This window comes from Misgurnus anguillicaudatus, chromosome 18 (assembly GCF_027580225.2).
Source record: "Misgurnus anguillicaudatus chromosome 18, ASM2758022v2, whole genome shotgun sequence".
Lineage (NCBI taxonomy): Eukaryota > Metazoa > Chordata > Actinopteri > Cypriniformes > Cobitidae > Misgurnus > Misgurnus anguillicaudatus.
Window position 1 is genome coordinate 20,102,971 of NC_073354.2, and position 26,980 is coordinate 20,129,950.

Here is a 26,980-nt window from a genome sequence, read left to right on the forward strand (position 1 = left end):
GCACAACTTTATGGGGTGTTACAAATGTTTGGATGTGTGTGCAGCATGTATTTAACTTCTATAGGTGTAAATTTGTCCTTTTATGAAGTAAGCAAACATGTATGCAGTACAAATACAGTCTCACGTTTATCTTCAAAAAGATTAAATTTGCTTCAGAGTTTAATATTTAAACACTGCAGATATTTTTCTTTCAAACAAAGCAGCAGCTGGACACAGGTTCAAGCAAAAATGACACAATGGAAATCTGTTTGGCATGTTGGTAACTTGAGAAGTTACAGTTCATTAATTCCTTTTTTATTCTGTCACCTGATGCTCGGTACTCCATCTGTAAGGATTCATTGCTTTCTTTAAAGTAAATCTACTGTTCACTGAGTGGACTGGAAAACTGAATCACAGCATATTTCCCATTAGTCATCCAGTTTGGATCCTCAGAGCTGAGCTGCTCAGCCTGGCCCGGCTGTAAGCCTACCTGAACATTAGCCTTCAGCGTTCTGATACTACAGAGGGGGGCAGGCTGAAAACCTCTCAATGCTCGATCAAACCGAACCGTGTGCTCCCATATCCTATCGCCAGTCAGCTTACGGTAGTTTAAATCTCCTTTAAACAGAATCAAGTCTGAACCCTGCAGCATGGTATAAAGATCAGCGGCATCGCTTGCCATATCACAAAACTCATGGGGCAAGGTCCAAAACGGATGGTCGTGGTAGGACCAGGTGCCGTCTTTCATGAAATGCTTCCATTGGACGGCGCTGGCTGACATCCACTTATGATTGGATGCCAGGACCTGCATGATGGTCCACTCAAAATCTTGTTTCGTGACATCCGAGACAAACCACGGGAAGGACTTGCCGTAAAATCTGATTTGCTTGGCGAGTCCGGCAGAAACGAGGAAGTCGGCGAGGACGAGATCGGTGACGAGCTCAAAACCGGCGTTGTCTAAAATGATGTCGACTCTTGCACGCTTCGTTCCTGAGGATCTACACCCTTGAGCAGCAACCAATGTTGACCAAACCTTGTTGGAGTCATCCACTAGGATAAAGCGCTGGAGATCAGGTAGTACATCAATGGGATTAGACTTTTGAGAGTTGTCCAGACCAGCAGAGATGGACAGATCGCACTTGTTTCCCCACAGCGAGACCTACAAAAACAACAACAAAATTAAGTCAATTACCAAGCCCTCTGTAGTATCATCAGTGTGATGGCATAAAATACATACATACAATTAATCAGATTCCTTCTTTCCATGCTGTCATGAATCAGAGCCATGCAGAAAACAAAAGTCAGCCCTAGGCAATTTGGCACCGTAAACTGGATTCAATTTTGGTAAACAAAATTATCTGTTCTGCATTAAAGATGTGACTCATTGAGTTTATGGTTAACAACTTTTCAGTCTGCTTAAGTGTTCCCCCAGGGTAGTCGAATCGGTAAAATCTTCAAACTCAATTACAGTTACAAAACTCACACAAACATAGAGTGTTGCTGCCGTCTTGTTTTGATGTTATATAAGGTGACTTCTGGGCGATTAGCCTGCAGAACCAGTGATTTATATTTTACACTCACATGTAAAAATTCGGCAAACAATTTAACCCACAGCAACATTCAAGCTATACATTTAACCAAATGTGTGTACCCAGGGATCAGCCCTGGCGCCAGAACCGAGGGGCAACTTTCCGATCTCTCTGATGAAGCCAATACGGAAGTGACTTAAACTGCAATTTATCGACGGGCCGCTTGAGGCTGGCTCCAAAAGGGAGTCAATTCCCATAGACTTCCATGTTAAAATGCCCAACTTTACAGTAGAAAATAATATGTTTGCAGCCTGGTACAAAAAGTGTTTTGGTTTGTATAGCTAATTTTGCCCTTCATGACAACTGTGAGGGGGTGAATTTTTTTGTAACTCATCCGTTTAAATTCAATCTTAAACTTCTGCATAATTAAGGGCGTGGCCACTTGAGTGAAGGGTGAACTGTCACTAGAATCGAGCTAGGCGGGCGTGGTTTCAGCAACCAGCCACCTCAGCTTCACCCATGTACCGCCTCTTTACCAATTTTCAGGTTATCCGCGAGTGATTCACGGTGACGTGCTGCCAATATGGCAATTGGAGGCAACGTGCCAATATGCAAGGCCTGTTTTAAGCTTCAAAAACGATCTTCACAAACCAATGGGTGACGTCACGGACACTACGTCCATATTTTTTTTAAAGTCTATGGCCAGAACGTATGGGGGGGGTCTATGCCTCCTGCTGGGGGGCACACAGCATCGGTGCCACTGGGTGTTTATCAATCACATCAGTATCTTTAAATTTTACCCGCACTTTATTTTCCCTTGCATGTTGCGTCAGAATCAAAAAATGTCAGTCACGTTTTGTTTACAACGGACAGCATTTGGATTAATATGTAATGGATTGTGGAAAATCAAAATTTTAGGGGGGCTGGGCAGTTATTTCAGTGCGCTAAAGCCCACCAAGAAAGGGCCTAGTGACGCCGATACCTGGCTGGGACCATTGCAGGGTGGGCTAATCCCCCCCCCCTTGACGCAAGACCTGCCTGGGATCAAAACCGCAACTTTTGCACTGTTGATGCAATGCTTTGCCAAGTAAGCTACAGGAAATGGTGAACTTGTGATTACATCTTATATGAGATCAATGAACAAATGAAAGTTTGTAAATAAGTACAGAAAAACTAAGAGTGTCCTTTTATGTGTGAAAAAATGGATCCAAACATCTTGACTGGTATACAAACCTGGAGTAGCTTCAGAAAGTGTTCCTTCAGCTGCAGCTCAGACATGTTCTCCATGTTGGTAATAAGCTCTTGGAGATACGTACAGAGGGATATAATTGCTTGTTGAGATTCAAAGAAGCTTTGCGTCTTTCCTTCCTTAAACACGTCATAAGTATCCATCGGTGGACTGTTGGGTAAAAAAACGAAACATAAAAAACATCAAACCATTGAAAACATACCAACAAAGAAAACCTTTTCCTTGGTTTAACAACATATTATAGCTCAGTGGGTTCCTGTATAGCACAGTGGTAGGGCATTGCGTTAGCAGCGCAAAATGTAATGTGTTCCACCCCAAGGTACACACATACTGATAAAAATGTATACGTTGCAATGCACATTTATGTATATAAATCTACAAAATATTGCATATTTGCAACTTCAACCACATTTAACTTTATAAAATTATCAGTTTTGGCTTTAAAATGTCAATGAAGATTTGTTGATTGTCCATACTGTACATTACAGCCTTACTTCAGATACAAAGCCTCTTGGAACCTCCGGTACATATAGCACTCCACATACAGCCATGGTGCCTTAAACCAGCTGACAGGTTGCCCATCTGGCATCAGTTCCTGCTGTCTTTGCATGTACTGGTTCCAGGTCTCTGTGTCTTCGGCATTATCAGCCAAAGCCAGCACAGGTTTATCTGTCTGCACTTCATTCCTCAGCTTGGACAGGAAGGAAATGGCCCTCTTCTCTGCCTCGATTCCTTCCTAATAAAACAGGTTATCTACAAGTTAAATCTGGTCAGCTATCAGTAATTAGTCCCTAGATAAGTAAGATAGGATTTTCAGAAGAAGTAGAGTAATAATTTATGACTCCCATTATATAAAACGTATTAGGTTAACAATTCTTGAGGCTGGAAAGTCATTGATTCAAAATATTAATAATTTACATTTTGGGATTGAGATGTCACTTTTTTTTTAAATGTGACATTAAAGATTACACCATTGTCAGACATTAAAGGTGAAATACTCCTTATACCTCTCCATACTCTTTGAAGAAATACTCCTTATTTCGGTGTATTGTGTCTATCACTTTTGTCAGTATGGCTGGTAGCCTGTCTCTGACAGTCAGATAGGCAAATGACCTAGAAAATAGAGAAATAAACCTGTTATGTGTACTTGATTATTAAAGTCCTTACATTACAGGTGTTAACTTAGCATGCGTTATAGCCAAAGTCAGATTTACAGAAGCAGCATGGACTAAAAGATCTTTGAGATCAAGCTCTCTAAAACCTTAAGCATTTTTGAACATTATTATAGGTGATTTATATGATTCAACAGTTTGCATGGCTTATGCCTCCCCAAAAAAACTCGATAGGAAGATCACTATTTTGAAACACTGCAGCTTATTGACTAAGCATTCACCGGTTTGGATGACACGCACAAAGAGGATAAATACTTCACTGGAATTGTGTACAAATCAACATAAAACAATTAACGCGAAAGTTCAAGAAATGTGAAGACATACCCCTCAAACTTAGCAGAGAGTGACAGCGGGGGCAACATTCCCTCCTCCATTTTTGCAAGCAGGAAGAACCGGTGAAGATTTTCAATAAAAACTTTATTTAAAGACCGATTGGTAATCAATTCACAATGTAATGTGTGAATTTATTTTAAACTTATTAATGCAGACATACTCTCTCTCTCCATCACTCGCTTACCGTGGATACACAAAATCATACACAAAAGAGTGCTTTTTATTATTGTAATGCCAAAAGAGATTTCGACTTCAGGCAGCGCTGCGCAGACCGATCGATGTGACTTCAAAGTACCGCGAGAACATTACGAAACTCCAGTTTTCGAATTGCTCTCGCGGTCCTTCATGTCACAGGCCGATGGTTATGCGCAACGCTGTATAAAACTGAACATATCTAAATATCCAGACAACTTTAAACCGCCAGTATCTCTTAATCCACTACTGTCCTCTTGTGGCAGTGATAAACCATGTTGTGCACACATACATGACATAGTACTTACAAATTATTTCAAAATAAATGTAAATTCATTATGAATCTGCTGGGTAAGCACTGGCTCTTGCAGTACAGATTAAATATAGGGGTTGTTACCATAGAATGTTACTGATTTACTGTTATTGATTTCAAATAGATAAACTAGTTTGTTTAATATATCTAATCTAGACTTAATCTCCAGTAACAAAATGTGTAAACGATTAAAAAATAACTGTGACTTATTGACATTTTTTTTATTATTTTCTACTTATTTTAGCTGAAACATGTTTAGAGAAGCTAATGTGATTTTACAAACTAGCAACTTTGGTCCCAGATGCAGTATCACCAAACCACATGGCCCTAACAGGCAGCTTGCTTTCTCTGTATGGAGTCACCCCCAACTTCCCCTTCCTTGTTCTTTCTTGCAAAACCCACAGTTTATCTGAGATTGGCAATTTAATTTTGCACTTTTACACTTCCAGGCAGACTGACATTTTCCCATAGTGCTTTCATGTATTTGTGCTTGCTATTCCCCCACACTTCCTGATATCTCTGGCAGGCCTGGTCAAGCCAGCTCACATCCTGTTCCCCATAAGTATACCGAAAGTTCTGTACCTCTGGGCACAAACAACAAAAATGTGAATGTTCAGTTCCCTTGCACTGCAGCATTAAACAAATTATGTTCAGTAAAGTTAATCATTTATAACAATAATTTCTAGGAAAGTAAAATAATGTAGCTTAAAACTAAATGCAGCTATTTCAAGACTAAACAGCATGATTAGGAAATAGAAAAAAATGTTTTAACTCAAGATCAGGGTGGTTACATTTTTCCTAATATGTTCTCACTGATATCAGATGTTACGATTAAAACACATTAGGATAGACTATCTGAGGCCATAAACTGGATATACAGAATAAGTATATATATAACAGCTCATTTGTGACAATGCTATATATATATATTTTTTTTTTTATGGTAACTTACATCTACAGCAAAACTACATTTTATTTGATCTTGGAAAAATACAATTTTCATAAATCAATTCTGTTGAAAATAAATTATATATTATTCATCGTCAATGCATTAGCAACTCCTCTTAATATTGCAATAGTAATAGTTAAGAAAACTAAATATACTTTAGCATTAACTGTAGTATACTGTAGTATATATATAGTAATTTCTATGATTAATTGTTAATGTAGACTACAGTATTAGTATTATGTGGTATTAACTATAGTATACTGATAAACTTCAATACATATTTATAGTAAGTTAAACACTAACGTGTGTTTGTTGGATTATATATTTAAATATTTATTTATTTATTTATTATACATGTGCTTACATATTTAACTTTTTTTTTTTTTTTTTTAAATATGCTGCTTCCTAATGCTAAAAAACACGCATAATACAGTTGCTTCAAATTAGTTTTCACATGTGCCCATTTCAGCTCGCTGTAAAAGTGCCGCGTCTGTCAACCGAAATGCAAATGTACATGTCGTGTGTATCTGTCTCGATACGTTATCTTCACGTGGGGGTGGGTCGGGTGACCCACGGCTATATGCAACGCCACCAAATTCCGTTTAAGTGTAACGTTCACCAGCGAGACATTTCATCGTTCTTGAACGACCGGTCGACATTCATCTCCGCCTCACCGTAAACACACAGACAAACTCGTCGTAACGTTCAGCAGTTCACTACCGCCAACAGACCGTTTGTTTAGGCATCCCAGGGAAGTGGGTTTTACAACCGCTGTTTTTAAGCCCTTTTAGACAGTCATGTGATTGTAACGTAACCCGACCGGAAAACACCGACGACCATCGCCGCCAATGCTGCGTCTGAGAGGAACAGAGCAGCTGCGTGCCCAACGGACAAATCCCCCGGTAGCAGACAACTCGCCAAACTCCACGCGATCGAACGGAGAAAAGGTACGTGTATGGCTACACCCATCAATCTTTATCGTTTCCTTTTTGATTTCTGGGTTAGTTTTAAAAGTACATTTATTCTGTGACCACCCCTTCCCCCCGCGTGCGGGTGTGCGTGTCCGTTTCGAGAGCTCCGTTTATTTTTGCCTTTCGCGGAGCGGATAACCTCCATTCTGGGTTTGTATGGCTGTTATTATGCTAGTTTTCGGGTTATATTTACGATAATATTGTTGGCTCGCGTGCTGGTTAGGCACGACGTTTACGGGTTGATCGTATCAGTCGTTCTCGTTTCAGTTTTGACGGTTTATTTTCTATTTGCGAAGAAAACAGATTGCGGAAGTGGTCGGTCTCTGCGGGAGAGCTGTCCGTTCCACGTGTCTCCGTATTGGGCGGAGCTACTTAACAACACCACAGCGAGAGAAAAACTGTTGTTGTAGAGTTGGGTTATTGAGAACTGTAAAATCAAAAATGTGAATGTTTTATCTATGAAAGAGGAAGTGCAATGGTTGTTTTGTATATTTTGACTCCAGTTTAATAAACTGTTTGAAGAGATGTGCCCCGTTTATATTATCTGAACATTTTAGTTTAAATGCTAAAACCATTGGGGTTGCTTGAATTGCATTATTTATTGCAGTCACATTATCAATAAGCAAGACAATAATCATGCTCATATAAAAAATGTATAACAATTGCTGAATGAATAAATAACAAATTAGGAAATAATTAATGGCCCTCATGCACAGTTATGTGACATTGCAACCTATGCTGTCAAAGCTGCTGGCATTATGTCGGAAACTTTGGGTGTGTTTGACTTCATGCCGGCTGTGCAGTCTGACCAGTGTGTGACATCAAAGTACTGTGAGAGGGACTTGAAACATCCGTTCTCCACTCATTAGGGCTTGAGTGCACGTAGCCTCAGGAATGCTGTCTGTAGGGCCAGTCATGCGACACACAAAGCCCGTGGTTGACCTTTAGGGTAATGGACATTAAGAAAGTGGACGTCCCAGGCACATATGTTGCAGAGCTGGTCATGGTAGATGCGGGTTAATGACCTCACAAGTCAAGCTTTGAGAACAAGGTTCAATGTTCAGAGGTTTCCCCTGGTTTGTTGAAGCTGTGTTGTCAGGTTTACAGCACTGAGATTATGTCTCTGAACATCTGTGGCTACTAGTGCCTTGCAAACACTGCAATTAGTGTCCTCTTAATAATTGTACTTCTAGATTAAATGGAATATTTTAGGACATTATGGGTGATTCTCACGAAAACTTGGTTGTAAAAATGTCAAGCATGAAAATGTAAAAATTGCTTAAATTTACTTTTTTTTCCACCAGACATTAGAAACAAAGTCTGAAGTATATGGGAACATTAATTTAAAAACTTTTACTTATCATTTAACACTTTTTGTAACATAATTTCAAAAATAAGTCCTAAAAAATCTCATTACCGCAACAGTCAGAAAACATCAACACTGTTAGAAGAGCTCATATATTTTCACATTTTTAAAAATTGATTATTAATAGTCATGCACAGTAAATTGAAATTCTGAAATAATATTTATTTTAAATTTAACGTTGTTTTTATTTTGTTTTATTTAGCTCATATACCGCAACACCTTCCACAATTTACAACTATTTTTTTTATATATTTCGAAGAAACCTGACACATTTTCAAAATGACATGACAAACCTGAAAAAACATAATTTGGAGATTCTGCACATGCATTTAAAATCAAAGTATTATGCTTCTATTAATGAAATTAACATTTAATAAGCATCTGTTGCGGTAATGATACATAGGTTTCGGAAATGAGGTTAATTATTTCGGTAATGAGAATACGTATACTAGCCTGAGATTTTGTTAAAAACAAATTTTAAAGTTAAAAGTCTGATAATATTTACAGCATCATGCGTTCAAGTTCAAAACTGTTTTATTGTGTAGTCTTTGAAAAAAATATTAAAGAAAAAACATGAGAACAGGAAGGCTTATATTAATATTCCTTTGTGTCATATTTAAGTCCCCATTTATGCATTTAACATACTGAAATAAGATGGTCTTGATGACATATGCTGCCTACAAATGCGAGCTCTGAAGGCTGCAGCCATCGGATTGAGAAATGGCCAGCTAATGTCAGCTGGATATCACAAAACATTTGTGTAAATAAGATGAAAAATATTTCCTTGCTGGATATGATTTGGTCTTCTGACCTTTTACCATTCTGTATCTGTTTTGATTAGAGAGAGAGAGGGAGAGAGGGAGAGAGAGAGAGGGAGAGAGAGAGAGAGAGAGAGGCTGTATCCGAAAGTTTAGACAGCTGACTTGTTCCCTCGCTGCCTTATGAGACAATGACTTTGGCTGCATAATGGCAGCTGCGAGAAATGCTTTAGGACAGACTTCATAGGCAGCAAAATTGAATTCAGGTTGAAATGTAAGCAGCCCTCTCTGTGTTCCGGGATGTCGCAAATCTGCTTGTGGTGCGGAGGTCTGATCGACCCACCCAATTCACACGAGCTCTGTGTGCTCTGCTTGGGGCTTCTCCACCCAAAGGCGGCAATTGTTGGCTCAGGGTGTCCCTTATTGTGAGGATCTCCCGATGAAGGTGCTTCAGGACCCGGCTCAACATCGCCCTTGGAGGTTTCTTACTGCAGTGTCCCACTGCCGGCAAAGAGCCGCTGGTGGTCGTCCTCCCCTCGCTCAACCGGTTCAGTTTGTCACCGAGAGCCTGTGTCCTGAACCGGGAGCCGCCAGGTCTGTTTCCTTTGGGTTTCCGGCGGAGGAAGATGAGATGTCTCTGACAGCATTGGATGGAGACTGGGACCAGGCTCCACATGGTGCATCAGACACACAGCCATCCTTCTACAAGGAACTGGTGCGCATTCTCTTCAAAGCCGTGCAGGACTTGGAGATTGAGTGGAGCACCCCACAAGAACCCCAGAGAAGCAAGCTTGACTTTTGTTTTCTTCACTCAGGCCGCCCCGCTGATGCTCGGAGGAAAGTCACCAAAGCGTGGGCTACCCCTCCCCCCATTTTTTTTCTTAGGTAGGCTACCTGTGTATTCCCCCATCAAGGACGCTGTGGCTGCTCACCTCTGCCCCTTGTCCACTTCCTTGGATGGTGTGGCGCAGCTTTGAGGGTAGTAAAGCCTCATGACAGCACACCTGTCCGAAAAAGCATACCCGCGCCGAGAGAGGCTCTGTCTGCATTGCACACTATGGCGGTCCTACAGATCTTTTAGGCGCAGTAGCTTAAGGCTCTGGATGAGGGCAGCACGGATCTAAATACCTTCAGGGATCTGAGAATGGTTACGGATTTCACGCTAAGGGCCAAGAAGACCACTCATGGAGGCCATGCACAGTCACGCCTGTTTCTCCATCCGGCCTGTTTGGTGACACGGTGGGCACAATCACGGAGCATTTCTCGGAAGCGGTGAAGAGCTCTAAGGCTATGAGCCACTTCCTACCTCACCACCCTGTGTCTCATGGACCAGAACCGGTGGTGCATCACAAGAGTCCCTGGCACAAATCCTCCAGTATATGATGCAAGAAACTGGGTCTTGGGGGACTGCCGTCCGGAACGAAGCCGCTCAAAAACAGAGCATTTTTCTCCTCAGTTGGTTTTGTGTTGCTCGCCCCAGGGCCCGTCCTCACATAAGCGTCTACAACACGCCCCCCCCACTCTCGAACACGACCCACATGCTGCGAAGACAGCAGAGGCGGAAAGGGTTAACGCACAGTCCTAATGAATTGCGCAGCAACCCGCTTTCTGTCACAGCGCCGGGCGCTTTTAGGCCATCCTCTCTGGTTTCTGTGACTCACGCACTGCGCAGAAAGGAGGTGCCGCCTTTAGCCTCCCTTTGTCCCTCGCCCCCAGGCAGCAATCTGACGCTGCAGACAGCGCGCCTTGTGCGGTCGCAGGTAGCTGAGATGCTGGCACGCATGGGATCCAACTTTGTGGATCTTGTGATCCAACTGATGTTGCAGCGCCTAGATGCGTGGCGTGCCATCGCTAGGTTGTTTTTGATACCTGAAAGTGGAAAGAAAGCATAACATTAAATTAGCATGTCTCACAACATGGGAGAAAAAAATGAATGTACACATCATCATATAGTACAGACTTGTTGCGTTGTGTTGTGTGTTTGTCATGTACATTTCCTAACACTGTAGTGTGTTTTTTGCTAATTACACCTGCTAGTAACATCTCCAAACCTAACCTCTCTCTCTCCTTCCTTTTGTACTCCTCTAGCCATTCTGGGTTGCTGTTAAGTTTCTCCCTGAACTTTGTCAACCTGGCCTTTGCTAAAGCTTTTTTCTCACTTGCTGACTGTCTACAATGAAGCATCATAAAGCAAAATATCAACAGTTATTACATTTTAAATTTATATTAAATTCATAAAAGATATTTAAATGTAATAAACAATATGCCTAAATTCTCATTTCCGAAACAGAAGTTCTCTTTACCGCAACTGCTATTAAATGGTGCGGTATATGAGAATGGTGTTGCGGAGGATGAGGTACCCCAGTATGTTTTGCTAAAAATAGACAAGCCACGTAGGCTTTGCTCATTTTTTATTCAGTGCATATAATTAGACTTTAATAAAGAACATTTTAATAAAAAATTGTAAATCAAACAATTTTCGAAATGTAGAAAACTACCTGTTTCGGTAATGATAATCAAAACGTCGTGTAAGCATTCTGACAAGAGAATATTTCAAATTTAACTGGAAAGATATAAAGAGATGATCTTACCTGGTAGCCATCTTGAAGTAACTGGTCCATCTGCTTGGTCACTCAAAATCAAACTTTATTAAAATGCTGTATGTGTGCTTAAACTGTTCTCAAAAAGTGTTGCGGAGGATGAGAACATCAGGCATGGACACATCAATTTCCTATTTTTTCTTCATTATTATTATACATGAATATTCAGTAAATTATTTTTCTGTCATCTAAAGTAGTCTAGCAAAACATCCATTTAATTTTTTTCTAAATATTTTTGTTTTAATATGTTTAAATTACAGCATAACGCATGTTCAAACACAGCCGGACGCATTGCGGTAATGAGAATTTCAGCAGAAAATGAGATAAAATTGACAAATTATAAATTCTTATGTTGGAATCACACATTGTGCAAGGTAGAACACAGTATTGTGTTAATTCTGATGCTTTTTAATATTACTATATTACACATTTTATAGCTAAAATCATTAGTGCCGTGGTGTTTCAATGGTTTCGTGAGAATCACCCTTATAATGCATACCTTAGGTTTAATTGTCATTGTTTAGTTAATTTTACAATACATGGTTTAAGACCATGTGAAAAGACAGCATACAGGCTTTCATTCAGCGAGTCTGTTTATTCTTGTTGTGCATTGTGGTCTCTTCAGTATACAGGAAGTTGACTCTCATCTTTGACCTCACATCTTTTTTTCTGTAGGTGGAAGTATGGAGCTGGCCAATCATGGTCTTATCCTTCTTCAGCAGCTCAACGCACAGAGGGAGTTTGGCTTCCTGTGTGACTGCACAGTCGCCATCGGTGACGTCTTCTTCAAAGCACACAAGGCCGTACTGGCCGCATTCTCGAATTACTTCAGAATGCTATTTATACACCAGGATAGGTAAGAAACACACTATTAATCAACTAAAGGATAATACTTTTGCCCATTTTACACTAAATAAGTGTATTTTTGTGTAAGTCATTTACAAATATATGTGACCCTGTCTAGTAAAGTCATTTTTTGTGATTTGCTGTTTTGTACGTAAAAAACATAATGTAAAGAACATTCTGTGTTTTATTGATATCTTTAATATTGAATGACTGAGTAAGGCCATGTCAAAGATTAAAATCAATGAATGAAATCAAACTTTGATGCTCCTGTTAGCGTGGATTTCATTTACAGTGGACCACAAAACCATTTATAAGTAGCACAGGTATATTTGTAGCAATAACCAAAAGTACATTGTATGGGTCAAAATTACAGATTTGTTTTAAAGGCAGGGTGCATGATCTTTGAAAGCCAATGTTGACATTTGAAATCACCTAAACAAACACGCCACTACCCCAATAGAATCTGGACCTTCTTTTGATAGACCCGCCCCACTCATACGCAACCCAGGCAACGATGACGGTTAGTAGGCATGCCCCTACTGCTGATTGGCTACAAGTCTGTTTTGGTACTCGGCCCGACTCCCTTTTCCAAAGCGTTTTTCAAAAATCACGCACCCCTCCTTTAATGACAAAAATTATTAGGATGTTAAAGGTGCAGTGTGTACATTTTAGCGGCATCTAGTGGTGAGGTTGCGAATTGCAACCAATGGCTCAGTCCACAGCTCACCTCTTGCTTTTGAAACACATAGAGAAACTAGGGTAGCCGCCACCGGACAAACATGTCATCGTTGGAGACAACTTACTAAAAAAGTTTGTCTGTTAAGGGCTTCTATAGAAACGTGGCTGCACAAATGGCAGCTTCCATGTAAGGGGACATCAGTGTATGTAGATAAAAATGTCTCATCCTAAGGCAATAAACACGTAACGGTTCATTATGAAAGGTCTTTATACACCCCTTATAAATTTGTTTTGTATATTATTTTGCAAAGATCCTTCTAAAAATTACACACTGCACCTTTAAGTAAAGATCATGTTATATGAAGATATTTTAAAACATTTCCTACCATAAATATATCAAATATGAATTTATCATTACTAATATGTGTTGCTAAGGACTTCATTTAAACAATTTTCAATGCAATTTTTGCAATATTTTGCACCCTCAGATTCCAGATTTTGAAATGGTTGTTACTCTGCAAATCCTAACAAATCATACATCAATGAAACGTTTATTTACTCAGCTTTTAAATGGTTTATAAACTTCAGTTTAAAAATGTACTCTTATGGTTATCTTGTGGTCCAGGGTCATATATTATATAAATATCTTCTTTTGTCTTCAACAGAATAAAGAAAATCTCATACAGGTTTAGAACAATATGAGAGTCCATGCATGATGACAGAATTTTCATTTTTGGGTGAACTATAATGGTTGTCACAAACAGGGTTACATTTTATTTTGGTTTAAAACTGTTAAGTCTAATTAAGTTCATGATTGAAGTAGATGATTTGTTTTTTAGATACTTTTTGTTGTGCATGACTATCTTAATGGTGCTAAGGTCAATATTGAATCTTTGTTTTTTTTATCTGTCAACCAGTGACTGTGTTCGCTTGAAGCCTGCTGACATTCAGCCAGACATCTTCAGCTACCTCCTTAACCTGATGTATACTGGCAAACTGGCAACGCAGCTTATTGACCCGGCTCGTCTGGAGCAGGGCGTGAAGTTTCTCCATGCTTACCCCCTCATCCAGGAGGCAAGTCTAGCCAACCATTCAAATCAGGCTCACCCTGACATAAGCTTTCCCCTCTCATCCTCTCTTTACGGCATTCAAATATCAGACCAGCAGGCCATGCACACAAATCGCCTCTCAGCGAGAACACATTTGTCTTCTCCGTTTGACTTGGATGGCAGCGGTTTGCTGGACGGGAAGTGTGTAACCACAAACAAAGCTAGCTCGCTGACACGGTCTGGATCCAAGCACAAGTATCCTCTGTCAGAAACCGAAGTAGAGGCCTCTGCAAGCACCAGTCAGTTTGTGAGGGAGGCTACCGAAACGGAAACATCTGCAGGTGAGGCCCCATCTTGTTCTCCGAGTTCCAACACGATTCTGCACGTAAAACCCAGCATCATGAGAAGAAGTTCCTCTTTCAGGAAGCATTACACGTGCCACATTTGTGGAGGCCGCTTTACCCAGCGGCTCGCCTTAAGAGAGCACCTGCTTTTACACACGCAGTCTATGCTCCCCCTGGTGTTGGAGTCGGGTGGCGCAGCTTCCCCCATGGCAACCGGAGGAGCTGCCACGCCTGAGGGGGAAGAAGTTTTTAGAGGTAGCGAAGCAAACGCCGCCACCCCCATTGTAGACATCGCCAGTGACAGCGAGCAGCATCTATACTCTAAAGACTCGCTGCACGCTGAAACCGCCATGGCAATGTCTACAACAGCAGTCGGCCTTTGTGCGGCACAGCCCCAGGCAGACACGCCTCCTCCGTCCGACATCGCTGACATCGACAACCTAGAGGGTGTGACGGACATGGAGAGGGAAGTGAAGAGAAGGAAGTACGAGTGTTCCACTTGTGGCCGCAAGTTCATCCAAAAGAGCCACTGGAGAGAGCACATGTATATCCACACGGGCAAGCCGTACCGCTGCAGCGCCTGCGGAAAGAGCTTCTGCCGAGCCAATCAGGCAGCGCGGCACGTCTGCGTAAATCAGGGCTCGGAGCCGGCGTACACCATGGTGGACCGGCAAAGCATGGAGTTGTGTGCAGCAGATGACTCCAGCCAGATGGAGGCGCTGTTTCTGGGCTCATCAGGGAGACCGTACAAATGCAATATATGTGAAATGACCTTCTCTAGCCCCAATGAGGTCATCAAACACTTGTGCTTCAATCAGGGGGGCGGTATGGGAATGGGGATCACTGGGCTGAACAGTGACAACCTGGCCAAAGATGAAGGCTCTGATTCCTCCAGCGGTGGGCCGTTGATCACACCTATCAAAACTGAGGAAGTGTTTGTGGAGTAGTTCCACATTCATAGTGTTTCTAGTTAATGTATTGCATTTGATTTGTTTGTGGGTAAATTATCAAGTTAAGCTAACAGTACAGATGGAAAATTTTGGTGATTTTGTTTTTTTTTTATCAGGGAGCCTGAGACTTCTACTGAAAAGTACTTTTCACTTCATTTTATGTTAAATATTTTTATTCATTTACTTGGGTAATACAATTTACATGGGGCGCACAGGTTGCGTTTGTGGTTAAATTTCTTCCTCTGTCTAACTGTCTACAGGAAAAGGATGTAGTGAACTGTTGGAATCCAAATTGCCACAGTGACAAAACTAGACCATAGGATGGCTTTGGTTGTTTAACATTAATTAAATCATGCTGGGAGTTTGATATCTTGGCTTCTTAAAAAATATATATAATCTGAACATGTCAGTATATAATTTTTTGAGCAGCTAAGTGTGGGAATTGGTTTAAAGAACAAGTATCCTTCACTACCTCAACCAGTTAGACCAGTTTGAGACTAACCAGAAATTAGCATCAATTATACATGTTTTAAGTTAAAGATCAGGTTAACACCTCCAAACAATCACATTCTTCTCAAAGATTGTCTGACACTGTTTTCTAACTTTTGTATAGGCTTTGGGTTAGGCGTAAGTGCAGACAAACTTCATTTATGCAGTGCCGAATATAATTTCATATTGGAGTTAATGCTATGAATGACCCCACTTGCTTCGTTTTGTATTTTCACATTGCCATTTTCTAACAGTGTTGTTTTTCTGTGCCATTACGTGATGAACATCCTGACTGTAAAACATCTTTTGTATCATAAGCAGTGATTGTTTGTTGCAGTGCAGCAGGCTCATGTTAACCAGGTTAAGTTGTTTTATTGTGGTTAAACATGTTTACAGTTGTGCTGTGTTTATTCAACACGCTCTTCAAAGCTGTTGTATGTGAATTTAGTAAACACTGTGGGCAAACCATACACACACGTGTACATAACATTGCTTGAATTCGGATGTTTGTCATTTTTTTGTATGATTTTTTTTCGGCCATCAAATTATTTGCTTGAATACGCTCTTAAATTCCGTATTTTTGAGTTTTGTATAACTTTTCTAATTTTATATACAATGTATTGACAAAGAATTTTATAATCACAAAAGTTGTACATTGTTAATTGCATTTATTCCAGAATATTATGCATTTTAGTGTAGCACAGGTGTTTGTATATTTGTTTTCGTTTCATTGGCTGTCTGTGTGTTTATTGTATTGACACTGACGGCGAGGTCATGCTCGGCACTGATATCTACTAAATAACCCTGACTACTTTAAAGATACTTGTGCTATATCAGGAAACTTTTATTGTTTTAAATCAGGGCTACATGCGTTCAGTGCTAAATATTTTTCCATGTTTTAATTAGTAAAGACTTATATATTTTTAATAGGGCACTGTGAGATGTTACTACTGAATAGCTAATGAAATCCCAGGAATAATCATTTGATTTCTAATAATTTTGTTACATTTTTTTTTTATTGTGACTAAAATATATTCGGCCAAGGCCTCCTTATGTATGTTCTTGATGTGACGTTGTTACAGCTTTTGATGATTTGTACATATGCAAGTTGTTGCTCTTTGAGGCAGTTGTAGGGAGTGAATAAGGTAAATCCCCTCCGCCCTCCCTCAAGCGCACAAACCCCAAAGCCACGGCAAGCATACTGTGATCTCTCTCTCCTCAGGGACATGAAAAATGAAATGTTGTCTCTGGAAAAAATTTTCTTTGCATTTTCATGTGAATAATGAACAATAAATTCTTGGGTTTTTTATTTGAGTAGTGGGTTTTTCTTTAACATCCTTAAATGGATTTTTTTTTGCACAGACAGCAATTTTTTGCAACCCCCCCCCCACATACACATATATACATATTTGAAATCTATACCTAAATGTAAAATAATCAGTAAGGCAAACAATTATTTTTATTAGGAATTAAAGGTCACGTTCTTTCTAATGCCATTTTTTAAAGGAACACGCCCAGATTTTGGGAATTAAGCTTATTCACCGTATCCCCCAGTCCATACATACCTTTCTCATCTACGTTTGTGCTGTAACTCTGTCTGATGCAGCCCCCGCTAGCTTAGCTTAGCACAAAGACTGGAAGTGAATGGCTTCAGCTAGCATACTGCTCCCAATAAGTGACAAAATAACGTGAACATTTTCCTATTTATGTGTTGTGATTTGTATAGTCACACCGTGTAAAAATAACAAGGTCATATAAAACACAGCCATCTTTTAACAGTATACATACTGGAAAATATAATCTCAGAAGGCGGAGCACTGCTACTTGGGCGGAGTGATTTGCACAACTCTGACCGAACTCTCTGCTTCTTACCAGGGGCTTCTCGGGTGCTATGAGCAAATCATTCCGCCCAAGTAGCAGTGCTTCGCCATCTGAGAATATAGTTCCCACTATGTATACGGTTAAAAGATCGCTGTGTCTCATATGACCTTGTTATTTGTGCCATTCACTTCCAGTCTTTGTGCTAAGCTAGTGGGGGCTGCGTCAGACAGAGTTACAGCACGCATGAGAAAGGTATGTATGGACTTATCTAACTCTGGGGGATATGGTGAATAAACAAAATTCCCAAAATCTGGGCGTGTTCCTTTAAATCCTAGTTAGTGTGTAATGTTGCTATAATAGCATAAATAATACCTGTAAAATGATAAAGCTCAAAGTTCACTGCCAGGCGATATATTTTCTTGAACATAATTCGACACCTGTTTGGACTACAGTCCTCTACTTCCTGCTTTAAATGACGTCAGTAGAACAGTTTTTTTACTAAACTCCGCCCACAGGAATACGTCAGTCGCCAGCTAACGGCAAGCTAAACAACAAACTACACTAAACAAACTACATAATCAAAACTCGATACGTATATTTCTGAAGGAGGGACTTCATAGAACAAGGAAGACATTGGCACGTTTTGAGGACAGTGAAAACAGCGCTATACAGATAAGTAAATTGTGTGAAAAATACCGCGTTTTTTCACGTGAAACATGAACGCACGTTACATTGCGCACTGTAAATACAATCAAAGCTTCAAAACACAGAAAGAACTGGACCTTTAGTACTGTTATAAAAATGTAAACAGGTTTCACTAAAGTTACTTTTTCTTCCACAAGATGGCGCCATTGTTTTTAAAAAAGGGTTACCACCACCCCTAAAAATGTTCTCAACCAAACAATAAATACTGTAATTATTGTATTTTACCCCAGTTTGAAAATGAAATTGTGCTAATGAAAATTTATTTATTCTTCTGTGCACAAACAAACCTGTAATAAAACATTAGACAGTCCGGCCTGCTTTACACTAACTTTATTTGAATGAAATATAGACATGATTTTGTATCCATACTATTAACAGCTTGAAGAATACAAAAAGAATATGTGAGGTTCATGCTACTGGTATACAACATTCCTTAATGTTTTCATTGGTTATTTGTTAATATTACAATATGACTTAAGGTACATAGGTATACAATTTGTACAAATGTTAAAGAGCTTCACAGTAGACAGTATTATAAAAAGCTAAGAAAAATGTGAGTTGGCTTTTCATTCAAGGCGTGACAGTAGCAGAGCTGATTTTCTATTTTCATGCATCCTCTATGTAGTTTCTGTAATTTGATCTTGAAAGTTGACCTGCATTTATTTTGAGTGATCAAAAGCAAATGTCCACCAAATCAAATGTTAATTAATGAATTACACTACATTTTTACAGTTTGCAACCCATCTTTTTGATGCATTTGATATTATTTTTAAAATTCTTGCCATGGACCAATGGTCCACCCCTGCCAGCAAAATGGTTTTGACATCACACACACAAAAAAAGTCTTTCAAAGAAATAACAGTCACTGATATCAAGATTAGGATTGCAAAAAAATGTTCAAAACTATATTACTGAATACTCGCGTATCTGTGAATTAAAATCATCATTTTACGTATCACTACACTATAAATCCTGCAAAGGTCACCAATAGATGGTGCCATTGCAACTCCCCAGTCTGTATTAGTCTGTAATCTTATGCACAATTCCATCACAATTTAGTTTTGAACCAGCTTTCTTTCTAGTAGTTGAAACTAAGGCCATAAAACAGTGAAGTGCAGATGTATTAAAATGACCTTACTAAACATTCCCTACTCATGCAGGTGTTTCTCAACATAATCTATTTCACAGGGTACCAGAAACTTAAAATCTCACACATGATCGCAGGTGAGACTGTTCATTGTGATTGTACATGATCGACAGACATAACATTTCACAGTATGAGACTCACAAGTGATTTACCTACAGTGAGAAGATGGATTTTGACTCCATTGTCATTTTACAGCAACTGTACTTTGTTATTTGCGAAAGCTGTAGCGCATCTGTACCATGTTTGTTAGCATCACTAGTCTAAATAATACTTTTACATCATCATGAAATCATCAGCCAATGGATAGTTTTTTAAAATGTTAGAATGTGTTTGAGAGGGTTGAGTGAATATTTAAGATATAAATACAATATACAAAAAAACAAATAAACCCTCCTACTCCAACACCACACTCATACAACAACCACGCATACATATTCTCTCCATTCAACACAAGCACGGTTGAACAACTAATAAAAAATAAAAATGTTCATTGCAAAAGTCACAGATGGAATAAAATGACATCTGATGCAATTTGGCAAAATATAGAAAAATGATCCCATAGTGAGTCCATAGAGGCGAGAGACCTCAGTGATATGGCAGATTGATGGGAAATTTGGAATGAGGGACAAAAGAATGGACGGATTAATGGAGAGAGAGATAGAAAAGAGAGAATGGCCTTCAGTCTCTGGCTCTGGGGGCTCTGGGACAGAGCAACATCTCTTAGTGTCCTCCATGGTAGCCTCTCACGTCCTGCTTTCCGGAAAGCTCTGAATTCCCAGTCATGTGACCGCTTCTTGCATGCAGACTGAAATAGAAACAAAGGAGAGTGGCGATGAAACAACAGTGAACCAGAGATGCTATAAAAATGTATTAACAATAGATATACTGCATGCATATTACTCAAAGATTATAAAAATGTATGCACATGTGCATTTAAATGGATCTATTCTGTAATGCTTCTCATAACGAATCGTGTACACTTTCCTGTCTTTTACTTCTCTTCTCTCAGCTCTTAAACAATTAACATACCACACTACTGTCCACATCCTATATTACACTTTCGCTCATCTTTTCACATGAATGTACCAATTGCTCTTTCCATCTGGAGTTCATCAGCTTTAGTCCCTCCACCCCTTCGTCTCACTCAGCTTTTATGACTCAGCACAAGTCACCAAGGCGAAGAGGAAAGTGAGAGAGGTTTCTGCAGCAAATCTCAAGCTGTGCTGCTATATTTCACCTGACACTGCTCTACTGCAGTGCTGCATTAGCACTCATCAAACATTTAGCAGACACACCCAGCTCTCTTCTCCCCCGTTCCCATTTTGGTCCCTTTACTTTAGTGATCAGTTTACAGTTAATAAGAATAATAGGCTGAAATTATATGGGTTTATTTTGCTGAGCAGATTTAAATTATTTTTACTGCTACACTGAAAAAAAATGATTAATTCAATTTACTCAAATTTTTTAAGGTAAGTGGTCGCAATCAATTAATTTAAGCTACATTTAAACAAAAATATTTGAAATACAACGAAAATAAGAATTTGATGCTTCTAATCTTATTATGAGACTTTAGCTTGGACAGGGTCACATAAACCTAACTTGATATTACCTTTTATTTAGTGCTCCTAGTAGATTATTACCTTTCAGTCTACCAAAAATCATTTTGTTGTATCTGCTGCAAAATATTTATTTTATTTGAAATGTATTGTGTTTTTATTCTGTTTTTTATTTGTAATGTATTCGATTTTTGCTCATTCTTCTTTATACCGATTTTCCAATCAATAAACCATTCAATTCCATTTTGTTATGGGACTACCGAGTATTGTGTTTAAGTGATCGGATACAAAGTGTATCTTATTAAACTACATATTGAAGGCTTTGATGAGGGGAAGAGAATAAGAGGTTGTGCATTAGGGAGGGGGTGGGCCAGGGTGAATTTTACTCGGTCTTTCAGCACAAGTTCATCTTTCTTCACACGGCTTCCCTTTAAGACTCGGCATACAAAGTGAAGGGTCAGGCTGCGGCATTCCTGCTTTGATATCGAAGGTCCCTTGGTTACTGGTACATCGAACAAAAGCTTTTTCATCTCGCCGAATGCAAATCCACCCCTAATAAAGCTAAGACCTATTGATGTTTTTAAAAAGGCACCTTGGAAAAGGTGATTTTGTGATGGACAAAACCTTAAAATATGTTTTTAATGTTTTTTATAATATTTTGTATATTACAATATATTTAATTTGGTTTTGCAATTGATATTACACTGAAAAAAATTATTAATTCAATTTACTCATTTTTTTAAAGGAACAGTATGTAGGATTGTGGCCAAAACTGGTACTGCAGATGAGGGCTGCAACTCCACTTTTTAAATGACACTATCCTGGCCAGACCACTGTTGTGAGTGATATATAAGTATTTGAAATGAAAATGATTTCTTAATGTCTAGTGACATATCAGGGCCATTTTATGATTAATTGATATACATTTCTTACATACTGTTCCTTTAAGGTAAGTGGTTGCAATAAATTTATTTAAGCTACAATTAAACAAAAGTATTTTTTTTTGTAAATTTTTTGTTTATTTAAATGTAGCTTAAATAAATTGATTGCAACAACTTACCTTAAATTTTGTAAATTGAATGAATCCTTTTTCCAGTGTATTTGAAAAAATAAAGGATAAAGACTAACCTGCTCATGACACTGTGACAACGTCTGTGGAAATGGGTTCAATGTCATTCGCCACCTCCTCCACTGCAATGGCATCTGCCGTCTTCACAGCATCAATCTCCTCTTTGGCCGCATCTGCCTTTTGACAATCTGGATCTGCGGATTCTCCCTGGTTTTTAGAGTCCTGTGTTGAAGCTTTTGTCTGGGGCTCTTTCAAGTCTTTTTGAAGCCTGTCTTCTACTGTCTCTGGGTCTTGAACAGGTTCACTGACTGCATTTATTACATTTACGACACCAACATCGAATTCCTGTGCTGATTCAATCTGTACCTCCTTCGCCACTCGACACTCTTCAGCCACCAACTCTTCTTGACTTGCACCTACAACAGCAGTTGTTTCAGTAGTCAGACACTTTTCCTCTGGTGTGGCTGCTGAAGCTGGTGTCTCAGTGGCTTCGACTTGACTTTCTCCATCTTTACTTTCTGTGGTCTCACTACACTGTTCTTCGCATGTCTTTTCTTCTGCTTGCTTAAGATCAACTTCGCTTTTTGTTACCTCTGTTTCTTGATGCACAGTTGTCACAGAAACTGTTACAACCTCCTCACTTTGAACTGAAATTTCACTTGTGAGAGACACCGGGACTGTTTCTGCAATCAACGCAGCTTCACTGACTGTTATAGTTGGTTTCTCAATGATAATACGAGTTTGTTCATCATCTTTGCAGAGAGTCTCAGATGTACTTGGTTCCTCTAGTGCTGGTTTTTCCTTTGAAACTTCTGTTGTGGGTTCCTCGATTATTTCAGGAGCCGCCGGAGTCTCTTCACAGCTCTTTACTTCCTCAACATCCTTTTTATCCTCATGTGTTTCCACAAAGTTCTCAACAACATTTTGAATGACCTCCTGCACAATGACACTGCTTTGTTTCTCGATGATTTCTGCTTCTGTTACTTGGTTTGCCTGTACCAGTTCAGTTTCTTTTAACACACTGTCACAAGCTTCCTCTACCACAACAGTAACTTTTGTTGAGGCCACTTCAATGTCACTCTCGACTACTCCTTGAGCAGAGACAACATCTACATCATTCACTATAACCTGAATTTTGTGGTCACCAGTGGGAATAACAAGGGGAACTTTTTCCATAATTGTTTCCTGTGCTAGCACTGCTGTTTGGGATGTCTCGGATGTTGAGCTTATAACACATACAGTTTCTTTGATGACTGCAAATTCTTCAGAGGGAGCAATAACAGGAATGGGATCTTCCTTAGACTTTGCGGTTTCAGCAGCAGGTACATCTGGAAGGGTTGCCGTGACCTCGTCTGTTACAACTATCGATACACCCTCAACAGGTGCTACCTCAACACTGGCAACTGACTCTTTAACATCCTCCAGTACTTGCATCTTCTCGCCTTCAGCAACAGCAACTTCAGTGACCTCTACAGTTTTGGCACAGATTGACTCTTCAATGGTTGGTTCAACAGGACCTTCAGCCTCAACGCTGTGGGTTTCTTCAGCCACCACTGGCTCTTCGAGAATTTCTGGCTCCTGCTGTACTGCATTGATTACTCCAAGCTTAACTGCTGCTACTTCTTGAATGTCAGTGACAGTCTCTGCTGCAGGTTCTTCTTTCACCTCTTCAAACTGCACTTTTTCCTCCACAGCGTTTTCTAAAGTTATCTGAGGCTCATCTTTAAGGTCTGTCTGAACTTCATTCACCTGTGCCTCGAGAAGTTCATCCTCAGTCACGCTGGCCTTTTCAAGCTTTTCCATTTTGTCTTCTACAGCCATCTCTGTGACTAGTACCTGGCTAACAACTGTGATAGACTCGACTGTAGACTTCAAGAGGCTCTCCTGTTCCACCACCTGTATTTCTTTAGTGTCGAGGCCGGTGCAAATGGTTGTTGCCTCAGTTTTCTCATGAGCAACCAAGATGGTTTTCTCTTCCTTGGTAGCTGACTCAACTTGAATAGGATCAGTTGTGGAAACAACATTTATCTCTTGCTCCTCAGTCATGGTGACAGTCATGGCACCTGTGGTAACAGTGATCGTCTCCACGGCTTCCTGTAGTACTACCTCAGTCTTTTTCTCCACATTATCACCTGGGACAGGAGTTGTCTCACCTGATGTAACTGGTGATGATGTAACACGTGAAACAGCAGAAACCATTTCTGTTTCCTCTACTTGTTCAAGAGCAGTAACAGCCTCTGATGTGAGCTCAACAACGTCTTCAGCAATGGTGCTGTCAGCTGATTTAGGTGTGGCAGCGGTGTCTCCCTCTTCAGGTATGTCACTGAGTTGATTTCCTTCTATCGCATCCTCAATATTTTCCACAGCAGTTGAGATCCATGATGGTGATCTGTCTTCAGCTGGGGCCTTTACCTGAGTCACTGTTGCAGTTTCCTCCTTCACCTCCTCTGCCTTAACAGCAACTTCTGGAGCAGTTTCACTGTCATATTCTGACAGAGGCACCACTGCTGGAGTGTCAGAGTCATCCTCTGCGGAGCCAACATCAGACGAGACTTTGTCATGTTTACCATCAGACTTCTTTTTCCTGCGTGGAATCAGTTTCCTCAAAGAAAAGGAGGATTCTTCTTTGGGGATTTCACTGTCAGACATTGGCTGCTCTGGGCCCGAGGCTTCATCAGCTTCTCCTTTTGGTTTCTTTCTATGGGTGACCAGCCTCTTGAAGGACTCCCAAGTAGAAACAAGCTCTTCCTCCGGTTCAGGTGAGGATGCCAAATTCTCATGGTCAGCTTCACCTGAACTAACAACAGGTGACTCAGTGGTCTTCACCTGCTCCTCTTCAGACTGCTGCACTTCTTCCTCAATCTTAGGCTCCTCATCGTCAGAATCAGAAGTCTTCCTGGCCCGTTTTTTAGATGACCCCACACAAATAAGAGCTTCCCAGGAAACAGAGGTATCCATTTTTCTTTTTGGCTCCTCTGCAACTGGTTCGGCCTTCTCAGGTTTTGCCTCATCCTTAGATTCTACCTGTGTTTCTTCTTTAGACTCAGATGGTGCTTCTTCAGAAGGTTTAGGCTCATCAGTTTTGTCATCAAGTACGGCACTTGCACTCTCAGTTGAAGACAGAGTAGAAGATTTAGGTTTGTCGGCAGGTGCTTCATCTTCACTCTCAGAAGGCCTTTTGACACGTTTTTTTGGAGTGACTAGTTTTTTGAAAGATGACCAGGGTAGAATTCCATCTTTCTTCTTCTCACTGTCAGAAGTGACTTGTTCACCCTCATGCTGCGCGGCTTGAGCCATTTCAGCTTGCATTACCTCCTCTACAACATGCTCAACAGATTCTTCTGGAGAAGATGCTCCACTATCAGGTTTCTGGGGTTCAGCTGATTCAGTGGATGACTGGATTTGTTCAGCAACTTGTTCGCTTGATTCTGTTTGCTTTGACTCTGCTTCTTTCTTATTCTTTTGTTTTTTGGATGACAGCTTTTTCAGACCTGCTCCTGTAAACAGCTTCTTGAGTGGGCTTCCCTGAGGCTTAGCTTTCTCCTGGGATGACAGGATTTCAGCCTCAGTGGTCACTACTTCAGAGACATCTGGCTTGTCATTTGTTGGCTTTGCATCTTCGATGGGCTGTGCATCATCAGCAGTTTCAGCAGCAGGAGCTTCAGCAGTTTCAGTTTGAGCCAGAGTTTCAGCTTCACTTGCAGCCTCAGCCTCTACTTTAAGATCCTTTTGCTCCTCTGTGTCAGTGGAAGCAATTTCAGCTGTGTCAGCTTCAGTTTTAATTTCTGCTGGCTCCTCTTTCTGCTCGGCATCAACTGGTCCTTTCTCTGCATCCACCTCTGCTTTCTCTGTACCATCAACAGCATCCTCTGCTACTTCATCAGATTCTTTAATTTCCTCCTCTGCAGACTTTTCCTTCACTTGTTCCTCATCTTTGGACTTCTTGAAGCTTGTCTTCTTGCGCAGGTTGGAAAAGATTCCCTGAGTAAAAAATCTCCTGAAGGGACTCTGAGTCTCTTGAGAGAGTGGACTTGTAGAATCAGTTTGCACTTCTGGTTCTGGCTCTTTCTCTGGTGTAACCTCCAATTCCTCTGCAGATTTCTCTGGCACATCATCACTGCTTTTTTCAGCCTCTGCTGCTGCATCTTCTGCAGGTTTGTCTGTTGTTTCCTCTGCCTTAACAGTCACATCTTCAGCTGCTGTCTCTTGTTCTTTCTCTGTTGTTTCTGGTGATTTCTCTTCCACAGATTTAGCTTCCTCTGTTGTAAGTTCCTCTTTAATTTCTTCAGAAGCTGGATCTTGTGCACCACCATCTGCTTCCTTCACTGTCAGCAGCTGGACAGGTTCAGTCTTTTCATTCTTATCCTTCTTCAGTGTGAACTTGAATCCAACAAAGCGGAAGATCTTTTTGAAGCCCACCTCATTGGCCTCCTCTTGTTTTTCCTCTACTTCCTTCTCTTCTGTGATAGTAATTTCATCTGCATTTGCAGAATCATCTCCTTTCTCTCCATTAACCTGTGGAGCAGCCTCTTCCTGATGCACTTCAATTGTATCAGGACTTTCTTCTTTTTGGGAGATGGTGTCCGTTTGGCCAACTGCAATGAAAAAACATACAAGTTTCAGTAAAATATCTTAATAATTTTTAATTAGATAATCAATGAACATACAACACTTACATTTACATGAATTTACACTGCAAAAAATGATTTTCAAGAAAAAAAATTCTTAGTATTTTTGTCTTGTTTTCAGTAAAAATATCGAAAAATTCTTAAATTAAGATGATTTTTCTTTATGAGCAAAACGACCCAAGAAAATAAGTCTAGTTTTTAGACAAAAAATATCAAATATAAGGGATTTCATGCATAAAACAAGCAAAAAAATGTGCCAATGGGGTAAGCAAAAAAAATCTTGAACA

General features: G+C 40.0%; 3 protein-coding genes across 5 annotated transcripts in view; 1 reads left to right on the forward strand and 2 right to left on the reverse strand.

Moving 5' to 3' along the window:
* Positions 1-141: 141 nt before the first annotated feature.
* armt1 (acidic residue methyltransferase 1) lies at positions 142-4,439 on the reverse strand. Its single transcript, XM_055185355.2, has 5 exons — positions 4,254-4,439; positions 3,765-3,870; positions 3,252-3,493; positions 2,742-2,907; positions 142-1,138 (listed from the first exon to the last, which is right to left on the reverse strand). Exons 1-5 carry the CDS (start codon positions 4,301-4,303, stop codon positions 359-361), a joined length of 1,344 nt encoding a protein of 447 aa, XP_055041330.1. The 5' UTR covers positions 4,304-4,439; the 3' UTR covers positions 142-358.
* Positions 4,440-6,177: 1,738 nt separating this feature from the next.
* zbtb2b (zinc finger and BTB domain containing 2b) lies at positions 6,178-17,076 on the forward strand. 2 transcript variants are annotated; one of them, XM_055186260.2, is made up of 3 exons: positions 6,178-6,663; positions 12,087-12,267; positions 13,853-17,076. In XM_055186260.2, exons 2-3 carry the CDS (start codon positions 12,095-12,097, stop codon positions 15,273-15,275), a joined length of 1,596 nt encoding a protein of 531 aa, XP_055042235.1. In that variant the 5' UTR covers positions 6,178-6,663; positions 12,087-12,094; the 3' UTR covers positions 15,276-17,076. The 2 variants fall into 2 exon arrangements, with proteins under 2 accessions (XP_055042235.1, XP_055042236.1); XM_055186261.2 differs by lacking the exon at positions 6,178-6,663 and adding an exon at positions 6,728-6,837.
* A 1,530-nt stretch (positions 17,077-18,606) lies between these two features.
* akap12b (A kinase (PRKA) anchor protein 12b) overlaps positions 18,607-26,980 on the reverse strand; it is a 65,881-nt gene continuing 57,507 nt past the window's right edge. For both annotated transcript variants that reach the window (XM_055185691.2, XM_055185692.2), the window contains 2 exons: positions 22,125-26,660; positions 18,607-20,245 (listed from right to left, as the gene is read on the reverse strand). In XM_055185691.2, coding sequence (XP_055041666.2) covers positions 22,129-26,660 — 4,532 coding nt within the window. In that variant the 3' untranslated portion in view covers positions 18,607-20,245; positions 22,125-22,128. The remainder of the gene's footprint in view (positions 20,246-22,124; positions 26,661-26,980) is intronic.